The 16584-nt window shown below is 46.0% G+C and overlaps 1 protein-coding gene across 4 annotated transcripts in view; it reads left to right on the forward strand.

Annotated features, from left to right (window-relative positions):
• LOC122541564 (nuclear factor 7, brain-like) overlaps positions 1-16584 on the forward strand; it is a 36936-nt gene that overhangs the window by 17185 nt on the left and 3167 nt on the right. Inside the window, exons 7-8 of one of the 4 annotated variants that reach the window (XM_087979199.1) lie at positions 58-173; positions 15668-15902. In XM_087979199.1, coding sequence (XP_087835325.1) covers positions 58-173; positions 15668-15774 — 223 coding nt within the window. In that variant the 3' untranslated portion in view covers positions 15775-15902. Of the gene's footprint in view, positions 1-57; positions 178-15667; positions 15903-16584 lie in introns of all 4 variants that reach the window. The other 3 variants (XM_087979198.1, XM_087979200.1, XM_087979201.1) reach the window with 3 other exon arrangements.

The following is a 16584-nucleotide window of genomic DNA, read 5'->3' on the forward strand; positions in this document are numbered from 1 at the left end:
TTACTCAGGAAAGTGTTTGTGCTAAATTTCTAATCAATTAATGTTTAATATGTACAGGATCAGTGACAACGGTTATGTACTCTCACTAACAGATGGTACCATCTCCACTGAAACAGTCTGCAGCCTCTTCCCTTTTCTTGTACGGAAAGAAATGCAGGAAGCCACTCACCCTGGTAAAGCTCAGATAAGTTCCTCTTTTGGCCTGATTTATATTGTATAACTTGTATTTTTGTTCATGCAAATATCAAAGTCTGTAATGAGCAAAACTGTAGTTAATAGGAATCAGTGGAAATCTCTCTACTTTTTTGAGTCATACTGAACACAAGGGAAGATGGTTGTGATTGTTCAAGATCAACCATCTCAGCTCCCGGACATTTCTGGAGGTGTTTGTCAGAGTAATGGCTCGGCCTAAGCATCTTCAGCTGCTTCATGAATGGACTTCCCTCCGTCATAAGGTCACGGTGGAGGTGATGAGATATTCACTGATGATTGCACAATAACAGCACCATTTCCAACCTCTCAGATCCTGAAACAATCCATGTTCAAATACAATGAGGCCATGACTCTGTCCAGCTGTTCAGCTTTGAGCTGACAAGTGACAAGTAACATTCGTGCCACACGAGTGCCAGGCAATGACCGTTTCCAACAAGAGAGAACGTAACCATCAACACTTGATGTTCAGTAACAATTCCATTCATCACTGCATCCTCCACTTGCAACATCCTGGAGGTTACCATTGACCGGAAACTGAACTCACCTGCCAAACACACACTATAGCTACAAGAGCAGGTCAGAGAGTGAAATGTCTGCAGCCAGCAACTCACCTACTGACTCCTCAGTTACTAGTCCTCCATCTATAAGGCAGAGATTTGGCAAATAATAGAGGTCTCTCCACTTGCCTGGATGACTGCAGCCCCAATTGTACTGAAGAAGCTCAACACGATCCAGGACAAAACATGCTGCTTGAATGGCACTCCGTCTAATACCTCTAACATTCACTCCCTGCATCACTGACACACAGTTGCAGAAATGTGAACAATTTTTTAAAAAGTGTGAGAAAACTCACCAAGCCTCCTCAGAGAGCAACTTCTAATTATGTAACCTGAACTGACTGGAAGGGTAAGGAGAGCAGATAGACAGAAACACCATCACTTGCAAATTGTCCTGTATGCCATATACCATGCTGAATTGGGCCAAAATGCTGGAAATCCTCTCCTAACTGCCCAGTGGGTGACCCTCCCCTACATGGACGACAATGGGTTAATGAGCAGCCTCCAGGATAATTAGGGTTGGACAATAAATGCTTGCCTAGACAGTGATGCAGAAGTCTCCCGAATGTGAAATATCGTCTTCAGCTGGTCAGCTGTGACTGTTCAATCCCAAACCTTCACCAAGACAGGAACTCTCAGACACTGCTCTGTACGAGTTTTGAGAAGATTTGTAGCTCAGGTTGAGATTCTGGATGTAGGTTTGCTCGCTGAGCTGGGAGGCTCATTTCCAGACTTTTCATCAACCTACCAGGTAACATGTAAGTTGTGGGCCTCAGGCAATTCCTGCTTTCTATTTATATGTTTGGGTTTCTTTGGGTTGGTGATGTCATTTCTTGTGGTGATGTCATTTCCTGTTCTTTTTCTCAGGGAATAGTAGATGGCTGCTAACTCGATGTGTTGTCCCAGTCAAAGTGATGTTCTTCCTTATCTGCATCAGAACGTCACTTCAATGAGCCAACACACACTGCAGCACAGAGGAACTACGGCAGAGCAGAGGAAAATCACCTATATCGTGTATTCAAAAAGAATGGATAGCCAATGAACACAGTCCGCCAATTTCTCAGCAACAAACCCAAGCAGACAAAACACATCCAGAAACCCTAGCCACTTACCCCTACATCAAAGACATCTCGGAAAAGACTGCCAGACTACTCAGACCCCTCGACAACATGGTAGCCCACAAACCCACCAACACACTAAAACAGCAGCTAATGAACTTGAAAGACCCTATATAGACAACAAGCAAAACTAATGTCATTTACAAAATACCATGCAAGGATTGTAACAAATGCTACATTGGACAAACAGGCAGAAAACTCGCCACCAGGATACATGAACACCAACTAGCCACAAAACAACATGATCCTCTGTCACTAGTATCCTCACATACAGATAAGGAAGGACACCACTTCGACTGGGACAATACTTCCATCTTAGGACAAGCCAAACAGAGAAATGCACGAGGATTCCTAGAAGCATGGCATTCCAACTGGAACTCCATCAACAAACACATCGAGTTAGACCCATCTCCCACCCCTGAGAAAAAGAACAGGAAATTACATCACCACAAGAAATGACATCACCAAACCAAACTAACCCAAACATATAAATAGAAAGCAGGAATCATGTACACTGCTTTGCCTGAGGCCCACTGAAGATTAGATTAGATTAGATTACTTACAGTGTGGAAACAGGCCCTTCGGCCCAACAAGTCCACACCGCCCCGCCGAAGCGCAACCCACCCATACCCCTACACTTACCCCTTACCTAACACTACGGGCAATTTAGCATGGCCAATTCACCTAACCTGCACATCTTTGGACTGTGGGAGGAAACCGGAGCACCCGGAGGAAACCCACGCAGACACGGGGAGAACGTGCTTACTCCACACAGTCAGTCGCCTGAGGCGGGAAATGAACCCGGGTCTCTGGCGCTGTGAGGCAGCAGTGCTAACCACTGTGCCACCGTACCGAGTAGGGTGACAAAATGTCTGGAAATGAACCTCCACGATCAGTCTCCCTGTCTCCAGTGGCTGAAGAAGGGGGAGGTTGATCAGAGGTTGATCACTCTTTGATTTTCTCACAGACCACTTGAGGCTCCGTTCTTAGTTTCAATGGTTCTATTCAAGCAAATACAGGGGACAGGTCCACTGGTCAGGCTGATGCACAAACTCTGATTTAATTACAAACAAAGAGTTGATACTTTATTCATTTCATAATCGATAACATTGATTACATTAGCTTTGGGAAGTTGTCCGACCAAGATACTGCACACACTTTTGATGTGGTAATCACATGATTACTGGCCAATCCCCTCGATGTTCATGGTGATGACATCACAATGACCAGTTGTAGCAGTGCCCTGTACACCTCAGGGATTTACTGACATCATCAGGTTGAACAGTCTTGTGATGTAACATCTCCTACGGGTCAGCTGACACTGCCCCATTATCATAGATAAACCTGGCTCCCTGTCAAACCCATCCATACTTTACAAACTTCATCAAGTGGAAACCTTATTCTTCCCAGTTGAATTGTTCTGAGGAAGGGTCACTTGACCCAAAATGTTCACTCAGATTTCTCTCCACAGATGCTGCCAGGACAGCTGAGCATTTCCAGCAACTTCTGTTTTCATTTCTAATTTCCAGTATCGTCCCACTCTCCTCAACCACTCCTCGTGATATAGTCTGTCAATCCCTGGAATAGCCCTAGTGAACCTTCTTTGGACTGCCTCCAACACCAGCATATATTTCTCCTGATAAAACAGAACTATTCACAGTATACCCAGAGCAGAGTATACCCAGAGCATTGCTGAACACCTACTCTCCGACCATAAAGATGATCTTGAACTTCCAGGTGCCTGCCAATTCAACACAGCTCCCCCCATGTTTCCATGCTGAAATTTCCATCTCAGGCCTGCTGCAGTGCTCCAATGAAGCTCACCACAAGCTCATCTTCTGCCTTGGTACCTTGCAGTTACACTGAGTTGAACAATTTTGCATGGTACATTACTCACCCCCACAACCCCAGGTCCTGTTGGTTGTTTCCAGCAAAACCAACCCTTTTGTGAAGGTGAAATTATGTCTGACAACTTCACTCAAAATCTTTGAGAAGGTATTAAGCAGGATAGATGGGAGAAAATATAGGGATGTAATATATTTGGATTTTCAGGAGACATTTGATAAGACATCACATATTCAACTGGAGAGATGATTGTCTAACTAATAAAAGACTGAGAATTGGGATAGCTCGTAGCTAGTGGTGAGCCACACGGTTCAGTGCTGGGTCCACAATTATTTATGAAATACATAAATGGCTTGGTTGTGGAAGGTGAATGCCAAGTTTGTAGGTGAAACAAAAAAGTTGGGAAAACAAGTGGTGAGGATGACATAAGGAGTCTGCAGAGGGATATGGTCAGGTTGAGTTAGTGGACAATATTTTTGGCAGATGGCATATAATATAAAGGAACTTTAGATTAAGGACATTGGCAGGAAGAATAGAGGAGCTGGATATTATTTAAATATAGAAAGGCTGCAGGGAGCTATGGAACTGAGGGATCTGGGAATCCTTATCCATGAATCACAAAGAACCAGCATCTAAGTTCAATGGGTATGTTGGCCTTTACTTCAAAGGGAATGCAATGTAGAAGTAGGAAGCTTTTGCTAAAACTTTACAAGGGACTGGTCAGAACACAACAATTACAATGAAATGAGGGTAGAGTTATCTGAAGTGAACTGGGTGAATAGATGAGGAGGAATGACAGTAAACAAGCAGGGGTAGACATTTAAGGAGGTTCACCTCAGCTCTCAGCATAAATATATCTTGAGTAAGAGGAAAGGATCTAAGAGCGTGATAAACTAAGGAAGTTGGGCAGTGTATAATGTTGAAATAGTGTGAGACAAACTAATCGGGCTAAAGACAGAGAGGTTGTTTGGCCCTGATGGCTTACATCTGAGGATTCTAAAACAGGTCACTACAGAGATAGTGAAGGCATTTGTTGTAATTCTCCTTAAATTGTTTAATTCTGGAAAAGTACCAGAGGATTGGAAAACTGCTAATATGACACGTCTATTTAATAAGGGAAGGAGGCAAAAAGCAGGTAACTATAAGCAGATTATCCCATGATCTATTATTGGAAAAGTATTGCAATCGGTTACTGTTCAAGTAACAGTAGAATATTCAGAAAATCATAATCTCATCAAGCAGAGTCAGTGTGGTTTTATGAAAGGATATTAATATCTGTCTCAGTTATGAAAGCTTTTGAGAAGATCTCAACTAGAGGGAATGGAAGGGAGCCAGTGGAGTTTTATTTGGACTTCTAGAAGCATTCAACAAGATACTTCAAGAAAGATTAAGAGCACATGGTATTGTAGGCAGGATTATGGGATGGAGAAAGAATTGGCTTATGGGCAGGAAACAGCAGGTGGGGATAAGGAGTGCTTTTACAGGTTAGTGACCTGTGACCAGTGGGGTGACTGCAAATGTTTACAATAAATATTAATGATTTGGAGGAAAGAAGTTAATGCACTGTCACCAAATTTGCAGACAATTGTAAAACAGGTGGATACAAACAATTCACAGCGACATTGATGGTTCAAGTAGATGGCATAAAGTTGGCAAATGGAGGATTAATTTGGGAAAGTTATTTATTTTGAAGAGAAAACAAAAGAACAAAGAATTATTTAAATGGAGAAAAACTGCAGAAAGGTGCACCACAAAGGCACTTGAGAGTATTTGCGCATGAAGTGCAGAAAACTAGCACTCAGGGACAGCATGTAATCAGGAAGGGCTATTGGAAAGGTGGCCCTTTCAATGTGGATGGAGTGTAAGAGCAGGGAATTACAAGGCCCACATGGAGTACTGAAAGAGCAGCTGGGAATTTAAGAAAGTAATTGAGAGAGTAAAGTAGGTGCATGAGAAAACACTCGTGGCTAAAATGAGGGAGAATTCCAAGATATTTCATCAGTACTTTAAGGGGAAGAGAATAACCAGGAAAATGTAGGGATCAAGGAGCAATCCAGGTATGGAGCTGGAGGACAGAGACAGGGTGTTAATTTACTATCTTGAATCTGTCTTCACTTGGGAAAAGGACGATGTAAGTTAGAATTTAGAGTCATAGTGTGATAGAGATGTACAGCAAGGAAACAGACCCTTCGGTCCAACACGTCCATGCCGACCAGATATTCCAACCCAATCTAGTCCCACCTGCCAGCACCCCACCCGTATCCCTCCTATTCATATCCCCATCCAAATGCTTTTTAAATGTTGTAATTGTACCAGCCTCCACCACTTCCTCTGGCAGCTTATTCCATACGTACGACCTTCTGCGTGAAAAAATTGCCCCTTAGGTTTCTTTCATATCTTTCCCCTCTCACCCTAAACCTATGTCCTCTAGTTCTGGACTCCCCGACCCCAGGGAAAATACTTTGTCCATTTACCCTATCCATGCCCGTCATAATTTTGTAAACCTCTCTAAGGCCACCCCTCAGCCTCTGACGCTCCAGGGAAAGCAGCCCCAGCCTGTTCAACCTATGGCTCAAATCTTTCAACCCTGGCAACATCCTTGGAAATTTTTTCTGAACCCTTTCAAGCTTCACAACATCTTTCCGACAGGAAGGAGACCAGAAATGCACGCAATATTCCAACAGTGGCCTCACCAATATCCTGTCCAGCCGCAACATGACCTCCCAACTCCTGTACTCAGTTCTCTGACCAATAAAGAAAAGCATACCAAACACCTTCTTCACTATCCTATCTAACTGCGACTCCACTTTCAAGGAGCTATGAACCTGCACTCCAAGGTCTCTTTGTTCAGCAACACTTCCTTGGACCTTACCATTAAGTGTATAAGTCCTGCTAAGATTTGCTTTCGCAAAATGCAGCGCCTCACATTTATCTGAATTAAACTCCACTTGCCACTTCTCAGCCCATTGGCCCATCTGATCAAGATCCTATTGTAATCTGAGGTAATCCTCTTCGCTGTCCACTACACCTCCAAATTTGGTGTCATCTGCAAACTTAGCTTACATCCAAATCATTTACATAAATGACAAAAAGTAGAGGACCCAGCACCAATCCTTGTGGCATTCCACTGGTCACAGGCCTCCAGTCTGAAAAACATCCCTCCACCGCCACCCTCTGTCTTCTACCTTTGAGCCAGTTCTGTATCCAAATGGCTAGTTCTCCCTGTATTCCATGAGATCTAACCTTGCTAACCAGTCTCCCATGAGGAACACCTTACTGAAGCCCATATAGATCACATCTACTGCTCTGCCCTCATTAATCCTCTTTGCTACTTCTTCAAAAAACTCAATCAAGTTTGTGAGACATGATTTCCCACATTTGGAGAGTTGGGACTGTGAGGTTCTTGAGCAGACTGACACAGGGATAAAAGAAATATTGGAGGTTTTCGCAGTGAACAAATTCCCCAAGTTCCAGATGAGACGGAACCCAGGTGGCTTTGGGAGACAGGCTCTGACCCAAACTTTTAAATCCTCTGTGATCACAGGGAGATGCAGAGGCCTGGATGACAACTAACATGGTTCCACTTTTCAAGAAGGTGGTGGGGATAAACCAGGGAATGACAGAGCAGTGAGCCTCCCATCAGTGGGAGGGAAACTACTGGAGAAAATGTGGAAGGAGAGAATTAATCTCCACCTGGAGAGGCCAGGATTGTTTTGGGGTTTGTCAGCATGGCTTTGTCAGAGGGAGTTCATGCCGAACAAAGTTAACTGAGATATTTGAGATGGTGATAAGGTGCATCAATGACGGCAGTGCAGTTGAGGTAGTTTATACATCTTTCAGCAAAGACCAGATCCCACATTTTGACTAATAATGAGGGCAGACAAGAGACAGTGAGATGGATGGCCAGTAGATTTAGAGAAGTGATGACACAGCAGGATCAGTCAGACAGTCAGGTGACTGCCAGGAAACGTAAGAAGGTAGTTCCGACGCCTCCTGAGGCTGTTCCCCTCTCAACCAGATATTCAGTTTTGTAAACTGTTGAAAATGATCGTCTCTCACAGAAACGTAGGAAAGGCACTCACATCTTGGACACTAAGATCAAATCTTATTTGGAGTTTGACAAAATTTTTTAAATAATTGTTGTCAGGGACTGTGCTGTCAAGGGCCCAGAAGGACACTCTGTGGCAGTGAGCATTTATCCAGGATTATGTGTTCCTTTTTTGGTGCCAGGATTAAGGATGTCCCAAAATGTTTTAAAGCGTGTTGTTAAAGCGGAGAGTCAGAAATGGAAGTTATTGTACACCTTGGTGGGAATGACACAGTTATAAGAAGCTTGAGGATTTACAGAGTGAACATAAACAATCAGGTAGAAGATTAATAAATTAAACCTCAAAAGTAGCAGTCTCTGGTTTACTCCCAGTGCCAAGCTTGAATGAGGGAGACAGTGAAAGGATAAAGGAGATAAATGAATTGCGGAAGAGGTGGTGTAATGTTCCTGGATTCAGATTCTTGATTCATTTGAATCTTTCTGGGACAGAGAAGGCCTATTCAAAAAGGATGGATTTCACCTAAACTGGAAAGGGACCAATATCCTGGTGGGAAGATTTGCTAATTAGAGTCAGAATCATAGAGATGTACAGAATGGAAACAGACCCTTCGGTCCAACCCATCCATGCCGACCAGATATCCCAATCCAATCTCGTCCTACCTGCCAGCACCCAGCCCATATCCCTCCAAACCTTTCCTATTGATGTACCCATCCAAATGCCTCTTAAATGTTGCAATTGTACCAGCCTCCACCACATCCTCTGGCAGCTCATTCCGTACACGTACCACCCTCTGTGTGAAAAAGTTGCCCCTTAGGTCTCTTTTATATCTTTCCCCTCTCACCCTAAACCTATGCCCTCTAGTTCTGGACTCCCTGACCCCAGGGAAAAGACTTTGTCTATTTACCCTATCCATGGCCCTCATAATTTTGTAAACCTCTATAAGGTCACCCCTCAGCCTCCGATGCTCCAGGGAAAACAGTCCCAGCCTGTTCAGCCTCTCCCTATAGCTCAAATCCTCCAACCCTGGCAACATCCTTGGAAATTTTTTCTGAACCCTTTCAAGTTTCACAACATCTTTCCGATAGGAAGGAGACCAGGATTGCATGCAATATTCCAACAGTGGCCAAATCAACGTCCTGTACAGCTGCAACATGACCTCCCAACTCTTGTACTCAATACTCTGACCAATAAAGGAAAGCATATCAAACACCTTCTTCACTATCCTATCTACCTGCGACTCCACTTTCAAGGAGCTATGAACCTGTACTCCAAGGTCTCTTTATTCAGCAACATTCCCTAGGACCTTACCATTAAGTGTATATGTCCTGCTAAGATTTGCTTTCCCAAAATGCAGCACCTCGCATTTATCTGAATTAAACTCCATCTGCCACTTCTCAGCTCATTGGCCCATCTGGTCCAGATCCTGTTATAATCTGAGGTAACCCTCTTCGCTGTCCACTACACCTCCAATTTTGGTGTATTCTGCAAACTTACTAACTGTACCTCTTATGCTCGCATCCAAATCATTTATGTAAATGACAAAAAGTAGAGGACCCAGCACCGATCCTTGTGGCACTCCACTGGTCTCAGGCCTCCAGTCTGAAAAACAAACCTCCAGCACCACCCTCGGTCTTCTACCTTTGAGCCAGTTCTGTATACAAATGGCTAGTTCTCCCTGTATTCCATGAGATCTAACCTTGCTCATCAGTCTCCCATGGGGAACGTTGTCGAATGCCTTACTGAAGTCCATATAGATCACATCTACTGCTCTGCCCTCATCAATCTTCTTTGTTACTTCTTCAAAAAACTCAATCAAGTTTGTGAGACATGATTTCCCACGCACAAAGCCAGGTTGACTATCCCTAATCAGTCCTTGCCTTTCCAAATACATGTACATCCTGTCCCTCAGGATTCCCTCCAACAACTTGCCCACCACCGAGGTCAGGCTCACCGGTCTATAGTTCCCTGGCTTGTCTTTACCACCCTCTTAAACATTGGCACCACGTTTGCCAACCTCCAGTCTTCTGGCACCTCACCTGTGACTATCGATGATACAAATATCTCAGCAAGAGGCCCAGCAATCACTTCTCTAGCTTTCCACAGAGTTCTCATGTACACCTAATCAGGTCCTGGGGATTTATCCACCTTTAACCGTTTCAAGACATCCAGCACTTCCTCCTCTGTAATCTGGACATTTTGCAAGATGTCACCATCTATTTCCCTACAGTCTATATCTTCCATATCCTTTTCCACAGAAAATACTGATACAAAATATTCATTTAGTATCTCCCCCATTTTCTGTGGCTCCACACAAAGGCCGCCTTGTTGATCTTTGAGGGACCCTATTCTCTCCCTAGTTACCCTTTTGTCCTTAATATATTTGTAAAAACCCTTTGGATTCTCCTTAATTCTATTTGCCGAAGCTATCTCATGTCCCCTTTTTGCCCTCCTGATTTCCCTCTTAAGTATACTCCTACTGCCTTTATACTCTTCTGAGGATTCACTCAATCTATCCTGTCTATACCTGACATTTGCTTCCTTCTTTTTCTTAACCAAACCCTCAATTTCTTTAGTCTTCCAACATTCCCTATACTTACCAGCCTTCCCTTTCACCCTGACAGGAATATACTTTCTCTGGATTCTCGTTATCTCATTTCTGAAAGCTTCCCATTTTCCAACCATCCCTTTCCCTGCGAACATCTGCTCCCAATCAACTTTTGAAAGGTCTTGGCTAATACCGTCAAAATTGGCCTCCCTCCAATTTAGAACTTTAACTTTTAGATCACGTCTACCCTTTTCCATCACTATTTTAAAACAAATAGAATTATGGTTACTGGCCCCAAAGTGCTCCCCGACTGACACCTCAGTCACCTGCCCTGCCTTATTTCCCAAGAGTTGGTCAAGTTTTGCACCTTCTGTAGTAGGTACATCCACATACTGAATCGGAACATTGTCTTGTACGCACTTAAGAAATTCCTCTCCATTTAAACCCTTCACACTATGGCAGTCGATGTTTGGAAAGTTAAAATCCTCTACCATAACCACCCTATTATTCTTACAGATAACTGAGATCTCCTTACAAGTTTGTTTCTCAATTTCCCTCTGACTATTAGGGGGTCTATAATACAATCCCAATAAGGTGATCATCTCTCTCTTATTTCTCAGTTCCACCCAAATAACTTCCCTGGATGTATTTCCGGGAATATCCTCCTTCAGCACAGCTATTATGCTATCCCTTATCAAAAATGCCACTCCCCCTCCTCTCTTGCCTCCCTTTCTATCCTTCCTGTAGCATTTGTATCCTGGAACATTAAGCTGGCAGTCCTGCCCATCCCTGAGCCATGTTTCTGTAATTGCTATGATATCCCAATCCCATGTTCCTAACCATGCCCTGAGTTCATCTGCCTTCCCTGTTAGGCCCCTTGCATTGAAATAAATGCTGTTTAATTTATTAGTCCTACCTTGTCCCTGCCTGCCCTGACTGTTTGACTCACTTCTGTTCTCAACTGTACCAGTCTCAGATTGATCTCTTTCCTCGCTATCTCCCTGGATCCCATCCCCCCACCTTACCAGGTTAAATCCTCCCAAGTAGTTCTAGCAAATTTCCCTGCCAGTATATTAGTCCCCATCCAATTTAGGTGCAATCTGTCCTTCTTATACAGGTCACTTCTACCCCAAAAGAGATTCCAATGATCCAAAAATGTGAATCCCTCACCCGTACACCAGCTCCTCAGCCATGCGTTCATCCTCCTATTCCTGCCCTCACTAGCTCATAGCACTGGGAGTAATCCAGATATTACTACCCTTGAGAACCTCCTTTTTAAATTTCTGCCTAACTCTGTAATCTCCCTTCAAAATCTCAACCTTTTCCTTTCCTATATCGTTGGTTCTAATGTGGACAATGACCTCTTGCTGGCCCCTCTCTCCCATGAGAACATTCTGCACCCTCTCTGAGACATCCTTGATCCTGGCACCGGGGAAACAACACACCATTCTGCTTTTTCTCTGCTGGCCACAGAAACGTCTGTCTGTACCTCTGACTACAGAATCCCCTAACGCAATTGATCTCTTGGAAGCCGACGTACCCCTCGTTGCATTAGAGCCAGTCTCTATATCAGAAACTTGGCTGTTCGTGCTACATTCCCCTGAGAATCCATCACCTCCTGCATTTTCCAAAACAGCATACCTGTTTGAATGGGTATATCCACAAAAGACTCCTGCTCTAGCTGCCTACCTCTCTTACCCTTCCTGGAGTTAACCCAGCTATGTGACTGTATCTAAGACTTTCCCCCCTTCCTATAACTGCCATCCATCACATACTGTTGCAAATTCCTCATTGCTTCTATCTGTCTCTCCAACTGATCCACTCGATCTGATAAGGTTCGCATCCAAAAGCATTTATGGCAGATATAATCCGCAGTAACCCTAAAACTCTCTTTAAACCCCCACACCTGACAGGAAGTACACGTCACTGCAAAGGCCATTTTTGCTCCTTCACAATCTACAGACCCAGAAATAACACTGTCTTGTTCCTCTACAAACTCTGCACCAGATTAAATTAAAAGCTATGGCTTATATCTTAAACTTAATCAAGAGACTCATCTCCAAAAACATATAATCAAGAAAGAACCCATTGTACCCACTACTGCAGCCTTTCTCTTGGACAGACTTAAAACAACAATTAACTTATCTGATTCTGTGTTGTGAACTTCGCCCAAACTGGTTCCTCCAAGATTAGTTGTGAAATTCACAGTTTGCTAATTTTTCCAGATGCATTCTGATGTCCAGTGACACATGAATTCAAAAACAGCAAAAGCAGTAACTGTACAGATTCTCTCTCTCTCTCTCCTGCTCTGTCCTCACCATGTGCTTCCTTTGTCTGTTCTCCCATTTAAAGCTGCTGTTGTTTTGACTTTTTTTTCCAAATTTCCAAAACAATGCAACAGCATATAAACCAGTAATTGCTGCTCCTGGAATTCGAGGAAATCACCTCCAACACCTAAAATACCTCAAAAAAAGGAGCAGCCCTTACAGCCAGAAATTTTTCCCATCCTCCATCTTGGATTACCCAGAATTATTAAGGGAGAATGTAAACGATTAGAGAGAGGAGGTGCAGGGATCCTAAGTAGCAGAGTAAATACAAAGATAGATGAGGATATTTTCAATCAGAAGGTTAATCAGAAAAGACAGACATGAGCAAGCCAGAGAATGAAGTAACTCTGAAGAATTAAGTTGCATTTATTTCAATGCAAGCAGTCTTGCATATCAGGTTGATAAGCTCAAGGCATGTTTGTGAACATGGGACTGGGATGTCATAGCTACTACAGAAACTTGGCTGTTGAATGGACAGCACGGACAACTCAGTATTTCTGGGTTTCAGGTGCTGTAGGAAGGATAGACGAGGGGCAAGAGATTTAATTAAGGAAAACATTACTGCTGTAATTGGAGAAGAGGTTTCTGAAAAATTGTCCAATAAAAATACATGGGTTGAAATTAGAAATAAAAAAGAGAACGATCACCTTGATGGGTTTTTACTATCGTCCTCCCAATAGTCAGAGGGAAATTAAGGAACAGATATGGAGAGAAATCTCGGATATTTGTAAGAATAATAAGGTTGCAATAGCTGGTGAGTTTAATTTTCCAAACATTGACTGGGACTACCATAGTGTTAAATGTTTGGATGGTGAAGAAGTTGTTAAATGTGTCCAAGAAAATGTTCTTTAGCGAAATGTAAGTACCAGAGAAGGAGCAAAACTGAGAAGTATGGTGGCCTGCACTTCTGTTCAGCTGCTGCACTGGAAGCCTGTTCCTGGAGCCTGGACTACTACTTCAGTCAGGGGATTCAGGCCTGGACATTAATTACTTGGGGCCTGAACACTTGCAGTGAGTGACGATATTTTGGAGTCTGGGTCCTGGAATTATTTGGAGCATGGGCCATCTCCTTATCATTACACTGTGAATGTGGCCTGTCTGCTGTGACTATTGCCTCTGGGCATTGGGGAACTGTTGTTTCGGACCTGTGGGTTGTGGGGATGGGGTCAGGCCAGGATAGAGCTGTCTGAGGTGGTGGATTAGCAAGTGAGGTCTCACAGCACTCTCAGTTTCCTTTACCTACTATTTGTGTGTATGGGGAGGGGATTTGGTCCTGGTTTACGAGGTGACCACGGGCACTCAAAACTAATGTCAGGGGTGGGGCCTAGTCGTTCTTACACAGGGGCAGTGGCTGTGTCCTGTGCACCCCCTCCCTCCCCACCCCCACTCCCCCCAGGGCCAATGTTACATTTACCCTGACTTGAGCATTAAGGGATGTGGAGCTGCCTTGGCGGTGGGAGGGATGGGGGGTTAGTTGGCGCCCCCACTGTTGTCACTGCTTCAAGGATGTATGTCCACGCCACAAGAACTGGAGGGCCTCGAGGTGCTGCCTGTGCTGACCCGGGACTGAGGTGGGGGATAGCTACCCTGAGGGCACCCTGGATGGGAGGGGTGAAGGAGCAGGCCTCCCCTCTCCCTCCTAGGCCTTTATGTCAGGCACACTCTGCCCTCACTGGGGAATCTTTTCCCACAGTGACCCAGTATTGGGAATGGAGCAGGTTTCTGAACTGCTGCCCCCAAGAGCTGCGACATTTTAGTCCATATTTTAGTTGAGGCTGGTATAATCCGAGACTTGGAGCTCCCTGCAAAAGATCCTTCTGCTGTCTACCCTGGGGGGTAGGGTCAAGGCAGGGGTATGTCTGCTCGGTGATACCCAGACCATCCCCTTCACTCGATGCAGCCGTGAAGACATTCAAAGCTAACTTCAACATCAATGGAAGCAGGAGGGCCCAGCGCAGATTCCATATCCTTTCACCCCTCCTTGAGGCTACGGTGGGATGTGGGCAAGGTCCATGTCCATTTGTCTGTCAGCAGTTCCTGTTGGGGGTCAGTGAGGAAGAGGCAGAAATCCAAGATGAAGGGGTTGGAGAAGGAGCTTCTCGACCTGGAGTCACGTCTCAGTCAGCCCGATGTGGACCCTGTCGGGGGTGGGGGTGTATGAAGAGAAGAAGGCTGCACGATCTGCAACACGCTGGGTTCCGGGGTGTGTATGTGAGATCACAGATTCACTTCCTGAAGAATCCCGACCTCGGCTCCACCTTCTTCTATTCGCTGGGAAAAAGGCCCGGGATCCACCAGCAGCACCTTGTGCTGCTAATAGATGACAGATCCCTCGTCTCAGAATCAGAGCCCAAGTGAGGGCCTACTATCGGGCTCTCTTCTCTCCGGGTCTATCCAGTAAGGAAGCTCGCAGAGTTCTATGGGAGGAGATGTGGCAGGTCAGTCCCAAGGGCGCCGAGATACTCGATGCCCCTCTGAGATTGGAGCTGACCAGTGCCCTCAACCATCTTTCCGGAGCAAGTCTCCAAGGCTGGACGGGCTGATCGTGGGGTTCCTCAGGACATTCTGGGACATCCTGAAGGAATGTATCATGACCGGAGAGATGCCCCTTGCCTGGTGCAGGGCAGTCATCATTCTGTTGCCTAAAAAGAATTGGTGCCCAGTCTCCCTCCTCAGCACAAACTACAAAATCCTTACCAGGGCACTTTCGACTCCCCTTGTCACTTCCGGACACTGTCAGCTTTCGGGTTTGGGACACATATTGTCGCTGGGATCTGAGTTCTGTACGCGGCCGCAGAGTGCCCAGTGAAGGTTAACGGGTTCCTGACGGTGCCCCTATGCTGTGGGAGAGGTGTGTGTCAGGGCTGACCCCTGTCCACCCAGCTTTATTCTCTCTGTGTGGAGCCATTCCTGTGCCTCTTGTGTAAGCGGCTTTCGGGTTTGGCTCTGCGTGGGCCGGGGCTGGAGGTGATTTTTCCAGCTTAAACTGACACCGTGTTCCTCGTGGTCACAGACCCAGCTAACCTGTGGAGGATGTGTGAGTGCCACGAGGTCTACTCTGCAGTGTCCTCCACAAGAATCAACTGGAGCAGGTGTTTGGGAATTCTGGTCGGTTTGTGAGGATGGAACCCCCTGCCGGAGGAGCTCTGGTGCTTCACGTGGAGACCCACTCCCTTCCTCTACCTGGGAATCCACCTTCGCCGTGCTGAGGAATACTGGCCGGGAATTGGCACCAGTTGGAGACCAAGGTGACCACTCCCCTAGCTCGCTGGACAGGGCTGCTCCAAGTGATGTCCTAAAGGGCGCGAGTGCTGCTCAGAAACCAGCTGGTGGCTGCCATGTTGTGGGACCGGCTGGTAAATTTGGGCCCTCCCCCTGGCTTTGTCACCGCCATTCAGAAAAAACTCCCCCCCCCTGCCCCCCCCCCACACACACACACACACACACCTCCCCACCCCACACACACACCCGTTCCCTCCCACACACACCCGTTCCCTCCCACACACACCCCTCCCCTCCCCTCCCCCCCACTCACACCCCTCCCCTCCCCTCCACTCACACCCCCTCCCCTCCCCCCACTCACACCCCCCTCCCTGCCCACTCACACCCCCTCCCCTCCACTCCCACTCACACCCCCTCCCCTCCCTCCCACACAGCCCCTCCCCTCCGCTCCCCCCACTCACACCCCACTCCCCACCCACACATACCCCTCTCCGCCCACACACACCCCTCCCCTCTCCCCCACTCACAACCCCCATCCCTCCCACCCACTCACACACACCCCTTCCCCACTCACACACACACACCCCCTCCATCCCCCCCACACCCACACACACTTCCCCTCCCCCCCCACTCACACCCCCCTCCCCTAGCCCCCCCACTCACATCCCCTCCCCCGCACTCACACCCCCTCCCCCCTCACTCCCCCCC

The sequence above is a fragment of the Chiloscyllium plagiosum genome, unplaced genomic scaffold, assembly GCF_037043375.1.
Source record: "Chiloscyllium plagiosum isolate Xiang-an unplaced genomic scaffold, Cpla_swu_hap1 HiC_scaffold_35, whole genome shotgun sequence".
Lineage (NCBI taxonomy): Eukaryota > Metazoa > Chordata > Chondrichthyes > Orectolobiformes > Hemiscylliidae > Chiloscyllium > Chiloscyllium plagiosum.